Source organism: Meriones unguiculatus, chromosome 17 (assembly GCF_030254825.1).
Source record: "Meriones unguiculatus strain TT.TT164.6M chromosome 17, Bangor_MerUng_6.1, whole genome shotgun sequence".
Classification (NCBI taxonomy): domain Eukaryota; kingdom Metazoa; phylum Chordata; class Mammalia; order Rodentia; family Muridae; genus Meriones; species Meriones unguiculatus.
Window position 1 is genome coordinate 33310234 of NC_083364.1, and position 15128 is coordinate 33325361.

Genomic DNA, 15128 nt, shown 5'->3' on the forward strand with positions numbered 1-15128 from the left:
AGGTGCAGTGCCATCCCCATGTAAATCACACTCACATGTTCTCCTGTGTCACAAAACTTCATCGGGAGCTGACTATGGATACAAGCATAGGTCCCTGTTGTTGAGAGTTCTGTACTTTTAGAAGAGAAGAGTAACATGTAACAGAATACGTAAAATGTCACACTATAAATATTATATTATTTTAGGTCAAAGATGGGCATCTAAATAGGTTGGGAAAAGACATTTGTGGATGAGCAAGTTGTGTGGTTGATATAAAACATGGGATAGAGGGAATGCAAGGCCATGAGGCCTATGAAGATGCTCAAACACAGGGAACCACAAGTGTGACGTGGTTAGATGTTTAATTTTCTTTTCTGTAAGCCCTAGTATTGGGAGGCAGAAAGATGGTTAAAACTGCTTTGGTTTGTAGAGTAATAATCCAATTAAAGCAAAATTCTCTACCCCACGATACAAAGAATAAGTTAAAGTCTTATGGGGATAGTGGGTGTACAGACACCTGGGACTTGATCACAGAAGTCACAATGGAAGGGGATGGGACCTGAAACACAGCACAGGTAGTGGAAGTAGAAAGGGAGTAGCAGGTTCAAGAAACTAGAAGGTAAGATGCTACAAAAATAGAAGGAATGTTTATATCATCAGGTCATAGAGACAGAACTAAAACAGCTTTGTGGTTCCAGACTTAGGGGCTGAGCAGAAAGCAGGAAACAGTAGTGAAAGTAGGGCTCCTAAGAGGATCAGGTGTTGCCTTTGGGCCACTGGGGACTGGAGCTAACTGTAGAGGAACCATGCTGAAAGGTCTTGTGAGCAATTGATAATTGTGTGGACCCGGAGCCCACACGAGGCCTTGACTGAAGACATCTAGTGGGAGCTCACACGCTTGTGTGTGGTAATTAAAGCTGCAGAGAGAGAGAAAGAGAGAGAGGTTCCTTAAGAATCAAGCGATGGGTAAGAGGAGGAAAAGACAAGGATATAGCCCTGAACAGTGCCAGCAGTTAGGGAAACAGAGGAAGAGAAGATGAAGAACTAATTGGATTGGCGTGGTTGGAGCTAGAAGCACCTGAAGGGAGCAAGGTCTTAGACAGTGAAGACAAGGAGAGTTTGGGGGACAGAGAGCATAGTCTAAAGACAGAACAGTGCATCTAAAACAAAAAGGGGGAACTGTAGAGAGCTGCGGAATGTTGTGCCTTAAAGATGGAGCTGGTTTCCGCCTTCCACCTTCCTGATGGTGAGTGCTCTCTGTCACGAACAATTCCACATTTGGCTAAGGCCGAGGATCTGGCTTGCTTCCATGTATGTGGACCTATCTGCATTGCCCACGTGGCACGCCTGGGTTGGCTACCCAGAGGCTATTTAAGCTGTGGGCTGGCTTTCTCCAGGGTCAGATGATTGTTCAAGGTTCCTGAATAAACTGCATTGAAAAAAAAAAAGACAGAACAGTTGCTAAGATGGAACAAAGAATCACTGCACATGGCACGTGTGACTTTGGCAGCTGTGCCAGTGTGGTAGGAGGAATGCCTTTCTGTGAGTACAAGGTAAGTCCGATGCTATGGAAGCAACCATGCACAGTTCTGGGAAAGAAGCCCTCAGAGCCTCCAACTGGTCTTTGCAGAGCAGGTAGTAAAAAGTCTTCATCAGGGCTACGATCATTAAGAAAAAAAGAACTGGGCATTAGCAAAGTCCCAGAATTGATGGGTGTTTATGAATCTGTGGATTCTTAAAGGAAATAAACATGGTCTGCCTTGATCACCACCTACTTTATCTGTAAGCTTATACAGGAGGGAGATAAACATTTTTCCCTCTGTTCATGCCTGTTGGGCCTGCTGGGAAGAAGTGGGTTTGCTATGGACTTTAATACGAACCACAATACATAATTGTGCTGCTATTGATCCTAATTTCATCCCTGGAAAAGACATACTCCTCTTACAGAAATCTCATTATTATGCTTCCCAAGTGTGAAATCACAATGGTACAAGCTTGACTGAGTCACTTCTCTCTCTATTTTAGTTGCAAAGACTGTGATTTAGGATGACCTCTAACGTCCACCCCTTAGATCAGTGTGCAAGTTAGAAATGAAATAAAGGTAGTCCAAAATGTCTGGTGTATATTCTGCAAGTGTCAGATTGGTCCAAGGTTGCATCATGGACTTCTAACATTTTCAATCTAGGATACAAGGCTTGAGTTGTAAATTTCAGGATATCATTGATGGTTTTCAAACCTTCCAATTTTATTGGGGACATTTTATACAAATATGTTAAGAAAAGATAAGATTTTGAAAGATCTGGTGATCCCCACAATTTTTAAGGTAAAACAAGAGTGTTGTCAACTTTTTGTTTAAAAAGAAAATGCTACCTATTCAGTAAGTTCTGGTTATGCTTACTTGAGAGCATGAATAGTTTTAATTTGAACTCTCAGAGACAGGACTGAGCAAGATTTGCAGGAGCAGGAAGGTCACACATCAGCCTCATACCTTGCTCTGAACAAAACTGTCATTCGGGTAGAGGAAGAACCAGCCAGAACCAAAATAACACACACCCTGAGCCGTCCCAGTAGAGGCTACAAACATGGAGGTCCAGTCGTACCTGTAAGCATGCCTTCATCCACCACACAGCTGCCATCAATCAGAATGGCATCACATGGCATTTGTACTCTGCTCCCTGTCAAAATTAATAAATCTCCAGGCACCAGGAGGCGGGATTTCAGGTCTTGGGCTCCAGCTGAAAGTGTGAGGAAAGAGTCAGGTTATGTTCCCATAAAAACTCTCCCACCCCTCCATGATAGAGATTCTTGGAGAAGCAAGCAAAGCATGTCAAAAAAGAGACGCCAGTCCTCAACACTGGGTCCAACTCTGAAGACAAAAATAAGGAAAGGAGTCTAAAACAAAGAACTCAGAGTGGCAATGATGAATAAGCCAAGAAAGAATAATGACAAATTAAGAAAACATAGTAGATGCTTAAAGACAAAAGACTAATATTTTTCATATAGAAAGACATCTTCAAGGAAGAGATATACAACAACCCTAATAATCTGCTAGATACTAACAGTTCACACACATACATAAACACACACATACACATGAGCACACACACACACACACACACACGTTGCATGTTAAGTATTAAAAAAAAAACTGCTTGTTTGGACTCATTTCCTCTTTCCTTCTTTTCTGATTACCTGTCTGGATGCCCTAACTTCTTTTTTCCTTTATTCACTCTCAAAGAGGTCATGGGATTAAGTATATAGGCAGGTGTGAGGGAAAGTTTAATTGTCAGCTCAACACAGCCTGGAATCATCTGGAAAAAAGGTCTGATAAAGGACTGTCTATTAAGTTAGCCTGTGGGAATCTCTGTGAGAGTCTCACATGAGAAGATCCATTATGGTGACTGGAATGAAATATCCCTCATATTCTCAAGCATTTGAATGTGTGGTCCCCAGTTGGTCACTCTGATTGAGTGGCTTAGGGACTGTGGCCTTGATGGAGGAAGTATGTCATTGGGAGTGGTTTTGAGAGCTTAACAACTTGGCGCCATTTTGATCTCTGTGTTCAGTTATAGATGTAAGTTCTCAACTGGTCCTGCCACAATACCTACCTGCTGCCACACTTCCCCACCATGATGGTGATAGATTCTTAACCCTCTGGAACTGTAAGCCCAGTAAAAAAGTAGCTAAGACATTCACAACATGTCATGGGCTGGTACCTAGGCTGAGTAAGCGGGAGAAAGGGAGCTGAGCACTAGCAGGCATTAATTCACTGTTCTCTGCTCATGACTGTAGATGTAATGTCACTAGCTGCTTTATGTTGCTGCTACTTTTACTTCTCCACAGTGAAGGCTGTGTATTAAGTCACTCTTCTATTGCTGCCATAAAACACTATGACCAAGGCAACTTAAAGAAAGAAGGGTTTATTTAGTGCTTATGGTTCTGGTGGGATAAAAGCCCATCACCATCAAGGCAGAGAAGTATGGCAGCAAGCAAGCATGACTACTGAAACAGCAAGCTGAGAGCTTGTTCATGTCTAGAACCGTAAGCAAGAATCAGAGACAGACACTGGAATTAGCAAAAGCTTTGAAACCTCAAAGGCCTCCCCAAGTGGTAGATCTTCCCCAACAAGACCACACCTCCTAATCCTTCCCAAACAGTTCCACCATATCCACAGGGGACAAAGTATTTAAACATCTAAGTCTATGGTGAACACTTCGATTCAAGCCACCACAGACTGTAACCTGGAATTGTGAGACAAATAAACCTTTTTTCCTGTGAGTTGCTTTTGTCAGCCTATTTTATCATAGCGACAGGAAACGAATCTAGGCTAGTGACTGGAAAGATGGACTGCAGGCTGCTGGTGGTGTTGGGGTCTAGGTGTCATGAAAGGTCATATGCATGCCCTTGGCATTGACAGAGAGAGCCCAGGTAAATACCATAGAGCAATGGTAGCAGTCTCACCGTGTAATGTTGGGGTCTGAGAGATAGGTAATAAAGGTGCTTTAAAATGGGAGTTTTTGTGAAGCATCAATAATGATGGAAAATTAGTCACATCCAGACTGAACAGATACCAGTAAGCACATCTACTGAATTCAGTGAGAACCAAATATCTCACAGGGAAAAAAATGAAGTTCAAGTACAGAAGGGGATAAACCTTGAAAGATCACTGTGACTTGAAGTTAGAGATATAATAAAGCAATAGAGAAGTGATAAACATACAAACTTGGAAGTATGTAGGAATACTTACATATTAACATGACCCTGGCCTGTTGTTAATATATACTCTATAATACGGTCTTCTGAAAAAGCCTAAGTGCAGTGATGTCCTAATAAGGACAAACACACGTTACACTTAAATATTGGGTTCTCAAATCTAACCATTCCCCCCCAATGCCCAAAATAAAATCATGAAAACTGTTTAAAGGAAAAGCTGATTACAATCTGTCAAAGAAAGCATAGTGTAAGATGGAAACTCTCTGTGCCATTAAATAGGGAAATGTTCAAAGAACAATGAAGACACACCAAAAAGAGACAAGAGTCACAAAAGGGACCTGTCTGCCCAAATCTGTAAAGATTTCAACAATGTAAATAATAATAAAAAGCTATAGCGATTGAGTAAATAGGGTTTCATGAATTCACAATGGGAAAAGTTAGTGAGTAAAAAGAAGGAAGAAAAATAGATTTGTTTCCTTGCAACAAAATGGCAATTAAATAATTAAGAAGTTCAAATTGGAAAATCTTTACTTATCAAGTATAAAAGTAATAATTAAATCAAGAAACATCTGTAAAAAATAAAACTAATGGGTGAAAATTTGATGGAGTCTATTTATATAAGTCTCAAAATATTTCTCAACAAAATAACTATTAATTACAGAAGGAAAAATAGCAAACTCACAAAAGAAAAGAACTTTCAGATACTGTATAATTGAGTAACCCAAGTTAACATTGCTAATAATAGAACAAATTTAAATTATGCACATTCTGAAGGGAAGGAGCAAACACACACACACATATGCACATGTACATACCTGTGATTTGCCAACACCAAACATAGGGACATTTCACAAAATAACCAGAGTGGGAAAATGTAGGTCATGGAAGAAACAGTTGAAAAATACTAACAATAAATGGCAAACACCACCACTGGGTGATCCTGGATCCCTTTCCTATGAAGAACATTACTGAGAAAACATGACAAAGAGCAGACCAGGAATTGTTGACTTGTGTCAATCAGCTTCCTGATGACACTGCTCTTTCTTCAAGAGAATGTCCTGGTCTCAAAAAAAAAATGCACAGTGACCTATTTTATTCTTTTTTTCTTTTGTGTCTGTATGTATGAAATATGTGCATGCGTGCCCGCATGTTTGCGTATGGGTAGATGGATACATGTGCAAATGTGAGTGAGCAAATTTAAGCTCCAAGATGACACCAAGTGTCATTCTCCATTACTTTTGCCTCAATGTTTTTGAGGCAGGGTTCCTTGCTGAGTCTAGAGCTGATGATTCCAATGAAGCTCACAAGTTTGCCCAGAGACCTCCTGCCTCTGCTTCCTGCGCGCTGGGATTTCAGGAGACTTCCACATGTGCCTGGCTTTCACATGGATTCCAGAGAGCAGGACTCCACTCCTCATGCTTAGCAACTTCTGTATTAACTGAGCTATCTCAACAACCTCAGCAACTTATTTATAAGTCGTCCTGGAAAATAGGATGCTCTCTTTTTAACATTTCTCTGTACAAAAAGAGTAGAGAGGTAGGTGACTACACATGAGATGACATTGTTTTCCTCTCTGACTAGAAAAAAAAAATCAAGTAATCTGCCAGCATATTCTGTTGGCAAAGCAGTGAGGAAATAGGCATTCACACATTTCTAATCTAAATGCAAACTGGCACAATCTCTTACTGAATGAAAGTTGGCAATATTTATCTAGCAAAAATGTATATGCATTTATTCTCTAATCTAGATATTTTGTTTCTCAAAATCTATACCAAAGATACATACACTGATTAAAAGATAAAAGGACATATGTAGAAACGTTTTATTGTAGCACTATTTATGATGGGAAGCCACAAGAGAGGTCTATACATTCATAAGCAATGTATAACGTATATATAGTCTGTCATAAAAGGTCCATATAAATACCCGTGTGTAAATAACAGTTAAAATAAAAAATTGACAGTACAATTATATAATCTATTTGCGTGCATAATATAAGCTATTACTGTATATAGAATTTTCTTATCTTCTTAAATATAAGAATAAATTAAAAACTAACAAAAGTGATAATGATGAAGAACCAAGGTAAAAGAATTGAACTCTCCTAAATATCTTATGAATTTAAATTTTAAACATAGAGATATTTTTAGAGTATCTGTGTAAAATAAAAATAAATTTGAAAAGCTGACACTAAAAGTCTAAAACAAATGAGCGAAATGAATCCATTACATTGCTGGCAGAACCATGCAGAGAACTATTTTTAATGACACTGAAGCATAATTTATTAAATCAAATTGTATATTTGGCTCTGATTCTAATGAGATATCACAATTGGGTGGGGAACTCTTTAAAACATTATGAACTGTTTTTCAGAATTGCTTCACTGATGAATGTTGGTTTGTTGTCTTGAGGTTGTTGTGTTAGTAGAATAAAACCAATGAACCATTCTCTGCTATCACTGAGAATTGAAACTTTCACTATGAACGAGAAACGCAAGTCCAGTCATCAAAGTAAAATAAAAAATTTACAGCTAAACTCAAATTGGAAGTGACATCAAGAACTCATCCTTCACTTTATTTTAAATTTTTTACTAAGGATGCTCCTGAATATGCCTGTGAACAAAGACTCACATGTGAAAACAAGATCCCTAACACTCTGGCTGGGCACTCTCAGTAAATGCATGCTACGGATAAGAAGAGAATGAACAAATACTTACTTCTAGGGATATTTATAATCGCATCACAACTCTGAAATACTTAAGAATAACTCTGAGAAAGAATGTGTGAGGCCCATACACTGACAACTGCAAAGTACAGATGAGGGGAAGCAAAGAAGACATAAAGAAATCTCCATCCATGAAGAAAATATTCAAACCTGTAAACACATTAATTTTCTACAATTGACCTAAAGATTTAACATCATACTAATCAAAATCTCATCAAATAGATAAATTATTTTCTTAGACATTTTGAAAAGTGTCTGCATTTTTTTTTACTATATGTCCCCATTTTTGCAACATTATACTTGGCAATAACTAACCGGAGGGAGGAACGGCTTACAGTCCAAGAGAACACAGTCCATTATGAAGAGCAAATCACGGTGGCAGCAGCCAGAGACAGCCGGTCACAGGGCATTCACAGTCAAAAAGCAAAGAGCTCAGCTCACTCTCCCCTTTTATTCAGCTCAAGACCCCAACCCATGGAATTGTATCACCCAGTTTAAGTAGGACAACCCACCTCAGTCAACCTAATCAAGATAATCTTTCCTAGACATGCTCAAACACTAAACTGAGATAACCTCTCACAAATACACCCAGAGAATTGACTCCTGGGTGAGGTTAGATCTTGTCAAGTTGACAACCGATATTCACCATCACAGCCCATCCCTTATCAACTTGTCACTCGAATACGTCATCTTAAATGACAACACACCACTCTTGCCCCTTAGGTGTTTCCTTTTCAGCTCATAGCGTGATATAAATTTAGGATGTCTCTACAAGTCTCCAAGTCTTCAATAGTTGCAATACTATTTAAAAGCCCAAAGTCCAAGTCTTATCTAAGACTTAAGATAAACTATTAAGTGTAAACATTTAAAACACACACACACAATCAAGTTACATATTTTTGTCATACAATGGCACACTAAAAATTCTGACTCCATAGCAAGGAATGGACAAGGCAAAGCAAGATCTAAACACAGCAGAGCAAGTATCAAATTCCATATCCAGCATCTGGGGCTCATAATGTAATCATATGGGATAGACAGAGCTGGGGTAACCACATTCCTCCTCTTCTGTCACTTACAGCACACATCACCTCTTTCTTAGTCCAGCTCTACTCCATGCTATGACTTTCCTACTCAGATACCATTGCCCTAGCATCCTGGTATATATCCTGAAACTTAGACTCTATGGATTCAATCAATGTCTTCTTTGGGGGCTCCTTGCAAGGACTCTGACCCTCCCACACATTTCCTACAACAGCACTCTGGAGCCATAGATCGTGACCATGGATTCCATGACCCGCCTCAACATTGTATCTTTCATGCCTCCAAAATCAATCAGATATGGACAATGCTGCTTAGTTCTGCTGCCAGCCTGAGATACAGCCTGGACTTCAGCCACATCAACTTCTGTGTGATGACCCTGGAGAAACTTTTCTTTAGGCAGTTGATTTACTATAGCAAAGATTCCTGTTAGCTACGTTCTCAGTTTCAGCCCTCTCCTTTCAAATAAGTTTGCATTTCAAGTATCAAAGTTTGATGAATGGGGTCTTGTCACAACGGTACATTTCTTATTGTCCCAGTGTGGAAGAAGATGCTTTTCTTTAATAATTATAACCTCCTTTTCAGTATGTATCTTGGCTCCAAAGTCAATCTCTATTCCTCACCAACCAAATGCACATTTGTTTACATCTGTTTGCCCAAATTTCTGCTCCTTTTCACTGTAGACCTGGATAAGGGCAATAAAAGGCAGCCATGCCACAGCCAATGAATGTTTTCCTGTCAAGGAATCTTCTCCACCTAACTGATTAGTCTACTATTTTTAAATTCAGTTTAGCTCAAGTTCTCCAGACATGGGCAGAATGAAATAAAATTCTTCGCCAAAATATCACACAAACAGCTCCCAGCTCAGTTGCTGGTGGAGTCATTGTTTCTGTCTGAAACCTCATGAGCTAGGCAACCACAGTCTGCTTCTCTCTGCTTTTCTCATCTTTCAGGTTTCCATCAGAATGGCCCACTAAGCTGTGTTTCCACCGTGCTATGACATTTCTACCTGACAGCACCAGACTCTTGCACATTCTAGGCACTACATAACTTCCAAGGCCTAAGACCTTTAGAGACCTACATGGCCATGTTTATCAGAGAAACAATACCACTTCCCAGTGCCAGTTTTCTGTTTTAATTATCTTCTTCTTGCTGTGACAAAATAACTGGCAATAAGCAACCTGAAGGGGGTAGGATTTCTTTCAGCTTACAGGATGAGGGAATACAGTCCAACCAGAAGAGAAGTCTGGCAGCAAAGGGTTCAGGCAGCTGGCCACATTACATCCAGTCAGGAAGGAGGAAAAGAGGAATGCTAATGTTCAGTTTACTTTCTGCTTTCCACTCAATCCAGGACCTCAGAATAATGCCACTCACTGTTAAAGTGCTTTGTCTTCTGACCTCAGTTAGCACAAGAAAGGTGCTGGGATGCTAGCTGATCTACATAATTATTTATAGGTGTGTCCAGAAGTTTGTCTCCATGGTGATTCTAGATCATTCCAAATTAATGATCCATAATAACCCTAAAAGGAGATGGGAAGGTCTTATACATCAAAGTAGCATTGGAAGAGAATAAAACTGAAGCACTCACATTACTTATTCAGATCGTATTATAAATACGATTTATTGCCGAAATAACAAGAGAATAAAACAGTACAGTAGGACAGGGAGTCCAGAAACAGGTCCACCTAATAGACAGCAGGCTCTTGGCAAAAGTGCAAGGCAACACACCAGCACAAAGTCAATCTTTTTCAACAAATGTCATCAGAGTGCCTAAATAGCGGTCTGAGAAGAGCAAAGATCAGACTAAACCAAACACAAAGGCAGAATAGTGGAAATGCAAGATAGAACCAAAACTTAAATCTCTCTGTATTGATAAGCTTGGTGACCTTGGACTTTGCAAAGATGCCTTAGGAATTAGACTGGAAGTATGACCCATAAAGGGAAAGGCTCATTAACTGCACTTTAAGAAATGTGAAAGCATTTGCTCTTTGAAAAGTGCTGTGAAAAAAATAAGAAGATACATCATAGACTGAAAGGAGATGTCTGCTAACAGACTGAAAACTTAATAATGAGGCAATCTGCTTAGCAAAAGATACAAATGGATACTTCAAAAGAGACATGTGAGTCACAAACCATTGAAAAGAAGTTCGGGGCCATTAGCCATTGGAGAAATGCAAATTAAAGCAATAAGATACTTCCACAAATGAAAGTGGCTAGAATTAAACAGATTGGCCACCCTGAGTGTGGGCAAGAATGTGAAACTGAGACTGTCATATGCTCCAGGTAGGAATGGAAATGCTACGATCCCTTTGGAAAACAATCTGTTAGCTTCTTAAAATGTTAGGGTCTACCACAGGGTCGGCTACTCTGTAGCTAGGTATATGCTCACAGACATGATAGAGCATGTCTATGAAAGGACCCATACCTGACTGTTCACAGCACTACAGTTCATAATAACAGCAACAAAGATGAGATAATTCAAATATTGGTCACAGGTGAATTGAACAAATGCATGCCCATGTAACAAGATGCTTTAGGGAATAAAGAAAGAACGTACTATTAATACTCTTAAAATAAAAACAAAAACAGGTGAATCTTACATTGTGAACTATGATCTCCTCTTACCAAATTAACTTAAAATATATTATAAATTACTAAAGTATGTTTCTTACATAATACCACTTACGTACAATTCTAAATCAAGATGTTAACCCATAGTGACAGAATGCAGATAAATGACTACTTGTGTGTGAGGGAGGCAAGTGGGGAGGAAAGACAGTAAGTGGGCTCAAAGCAACTGCAGGGAATGAGTCCTGCTGTTAATTTGATGATGTTGATGCATTTATGAGTATACACATGTATCAAAAAATCAACTGAACTATGCACTTCACAGATATGTTTGGTTTGCCATGCTAATTCAACCTCTATAAAGTATGTTTCCTTCTCATGGTGAAAAGATCTAAGATTCCTTTTTCTTATAAGCAAAGGCATAAGAAAAATTCACATGCAGATGTGTTAGTAGGAACAATCAGAAAACCAAAGCTAAGTCACTTTCTAATTGCCTCTGGATATAACACATAGGTATAAAATAGTGGAACTTACCTTTTCTCTCACACACAGAGACTGTAATGCTATTATGTGATTCAACAAGATGATGCAGTTTTACAGATTGCTGCAAAAAGAAGGAACACAGACAACCTTTATCTGTTTGGGTATAGACCACAGTTATTACTCAGTTTGTTGCTAGGGCTTTATGCTGCCAGCTGAAGAGCCTAGGTAGGAAAGAAGAGCTGAGTAACTTGTCACTCAAGTGAAAAGGATCTCTGGCCAGCAGTTGGAGTATGTATTCTGTAGCACAAAGAAATTTCCAAGTAGTCTTTCCACTGTTGTTTTATTTTGATGAATGAACCACACTGAGAATGAATTAAAGCAAAGAGACAGAAATAAATGCGTTTTATTCCACATTTAGTAAGAAAGCATTGTGTGAATGACCTTCAAACTGTTTCTGTGGGGTTAAGTTTTCCAATCATTTCAGGTTTTCATTTTTTATCAAACGTCATTATTTGTGACACTCCCTAAAGGCACAGGCACATGAGGCTCCACCTCTCTGTTGGGGGGCATAGGGAGTTAATGGTTGCTGGAAGAGAAAGTGTGATTTTCTTTAGTGGTAGAGTCACTGCTAAGTTGACCATTCTCCAGAAAATAACTACTAATTCATGCTTATGACAACCCTAATTAAACTCAGTAGGTCTCACACACACACACTATCAAAATAGCAGAGGGCCTTGTTGAGAAGAGTGGTTTCGGTGGGATAGGGAGAAAACTGAAAGACAGTAATGGGGAAGAGAAAATGACCGTGTGTGTGTGTGTGTGTGTGTGTGTGTGTGTGTGTGTTTAATATTGCTAAAGTGTAAAGAACAGCTGGTCCCAATAAGTCCTAAAAGTCCAACCTGGACACTGGCAATTCTTTCAGTGGAAAAAAAATCCTATATTCATTCACAATGTTATTCTGCTTTAAATTTATTTTTAATAAAGCCATATACTTTTCCTTGTACATGAGAATGACTACCTAATTTTAAGTTTTTTTTATTTCATCAAATTACTTTTAAAAAGTTGTTTAGATGGAAATATGAAAGAAGAAATCATTTCAGCATGTAAAGAATGAAAGAGAAGTGTTCAGATCATAAGAGTGGGTGTGAAGAATCAAGATTTGTAGCAAAACAAAGAAGGAAGCTGCAGTAGCAACTGAAGGTGGGTGCAGAGTAATGAGAAAACATTCCCTTGTTTGAGTTTTATGTTGCAGTTTGATGAGGCCTGAGAACATTAAACATTGATGAGGAGCTCTTTCCAGGGGCCAGAGAGAAGAGTCATTTGTGGATTGCATGAGCATCCTCAAAAAGGTAGGAGCAGGTATCTGGGGCACCCGCAGATGATGGTGTCTTAGACACTTCCTCCACTGGTGAGAGGGAAGAGAAACAGGGCTGCAGAGAATGCAACATTTGGCTATAGAGAGTAGGGAGTTGTACAAATTTCCTACTAGTCTTCTATCGATTTTCTGAAATAACTTGTGAGAGTATGTGATGAGAAAGGAAAGAGGAAAAGACAGATATCTCTGAAGAGAGACGGCTTGAAAATCGTTCTCATAGCATGGAAGAACACCTTGTTCTGAGGTGCACAGAAGACTTTGCCAGGAAGAGGTTGACACTTAGGGAGTCATAGTGACCAACTTCGTGGTTCTCTGTGGCTTTCTTCCAGCAGCACCTAGATCCCTTGCAATACGAGTAAAGAAAGCCAAGGGGGAAACTAGAACTTTGAAAGAAGAACACCGAACAAAAAAATAGGTTAAGGCATTCATTGTAAACAAAGGTTCCTGTGCCTTCTAAAGGACTGGAATGTGCAGGAAGGAAAAGTTGTCACCAGATGAGAGGCAGCCATTATACTCTGTCTTTATAAACATGCTCTTGTTTGGCATGAACTGGGAAATTCTATTTCGAGATTTTTGTCTCAGAACAAACCGGTGAGGTCAGTCACAGGATCAAGGGAAACTCACCTCTCTGAGATCATACACGGTCAAAGCTACGGAAACGACAGACATGAGGATGATGGCAAGAGCATATTCCTTGTAATCTTCACTGAACCACAAACAGACGCTGAAGAGTTGAAAGATGTAAAATGGATTTAGAACCTGTTAGCAGACGTAAACACAAGAAGACAAGAATGGCATTTGGGCTTCACACATGGCTGTTGGTTGACTCCTTTCCATAATCAGCACTGTGACATAAATCACCCCACACAACATATTCTTCTTGGTGTTGCATTTAATCAGCAGTTTCCATATCCTAGACAATGTGCTGAGCCACATCTCCTATATCTTTTTATTTTTTTCCTCATAATTACCTCATTAACCAAAAGTCATTAATTATCTCTATGATGAGCTTCAGATCTTGAGATATTTACTCAAGGTCATGCAACTGTGACTGTCATGGAGCCAAAATCTAACCCCTTAAAGTGTTCTGACCCCAGAGCACTTATCTTAATGGCTGGTGCACTTAGCAGTATACAAAGAGATTTAAGCATCTGAGTAATGGGTGAAGAGCAGATGTTATCATCTCCCAATTACAATTCCTGGACTTCAGAAAGGCAACATACTCAGGTTTAAAGAATCTACTTTCTCTGTTGTCCCCTGTATGATAAAACAGCTGTTGCATACAATGCCATTAAAGAACTTTTCATTAATGGATGAATGCAAGACTGCATTTTCTGTAAGTGGGGAGCTTTTTAGACATGGCAAGCTGTAACCACATTATCTACTTCACGGGGAGGGAACAGACATCAGACATCAACACCAACAGTTGTAGTTGTAGTAATGCTATATAAAAATATGTTGTGAAAAAAAAAAAAAAGAAAGAAAGAAAAGTTGTGCCTTTCCTCAGATTCACTACAGTTGCTTACAGAAAATGGGAATCCTGACTTCTGGCTAGGGAGGAGGCTCCCAAAACCTTTCTCAAACATTTTGATTTGCCTTCTGTCACCTGCAAAAGAGTTTAGAAATATTGAGAGAGAATCTTCAACTTAGGAATCCTTTTAAAGGCAAAGATGAATGAAGATGGGCTATCAGAAACACACAGAGGACTGCTGTGTAGTTTAAAACTAATAAAGCCGACAATAAAGGCACAACAGAACATTTTTATCTTAGTAAATGCTGGTCAAGCCTGAGTGTCACAGCTTGTATTGTAGTGTGCACTGTGCACGAAGAGCATGAAGGAAGAGTACATGGCATGTCCAGGAAGCACGGTTTGCATTCTCTTAAAGCAGCTTATGAATTACAGTCACTTATTAACAAGTAGCATCCCCAACTGACCAGACCAAAGATTCATTCTCTTCTACCCAATGTCCAGGCAAAATACTGGAGATATTACCTCCTTGATGAGCAGTTTCCAAATAGGCGTGATTTCAACATCAATAGCGTTAGGTCCACATATTAACCTCCTATGGGGATAGACCACAGATTGATTACCTGGTCACAGTGGTGAAAGAAAATGCATCTCTTGCACATGCAGAGAAAAGGTCTATTCCATATCCTTTTTTCGCACTTCTGGAGTCAATCAAAGTGTCTCTTGTTACATAGCACACCCATATGTCTCAAAGTAACTGAAGAGTGGGAGGGGTCC

The 15128-nt window shown here is 39.4% G+C and overlaps 1 protein-coding gene across 4 annotated transcripts in view; it reads right to left on the reverse strand.

Moving 5' to 3' along the window:
* Positions 1 to 15128, reverse strand: part of Atp13a4 (ATPase 13A4) — a 136209-nt gene that overhangs the window by 45898 nt on the left and 75183 nt on the right. For all 4 annotated transcript variants that reach the window (XR_009586933.1, XM_060370168.1, XM_060370169.1 and 1 more), the window contains 4 exons: positions 14877 to 14946; positions 13508 to 13642; positions 11560 to 11629; positions 2580 to 2714 (listed from right to left, as the gene is read on the reverse strand). Coding sequence is in view for 3 of the 4 variants with exons in the window: in XM_060370168.1 (XP_060226151.1) it covers positions 2580 to 2714; positions 11560 to 11629; positions 13508 to 13642; positions 14877 to 14946 (410 nt within the window). In the remaining variant the exon portion in view is untranslated. The remainder of the gene's footprint in view (positions 1 to 2579; positions 2715 to 11559; positions 11630 to 13507; positions 13643 to 14876; positions 14947 to 15128) is intronic.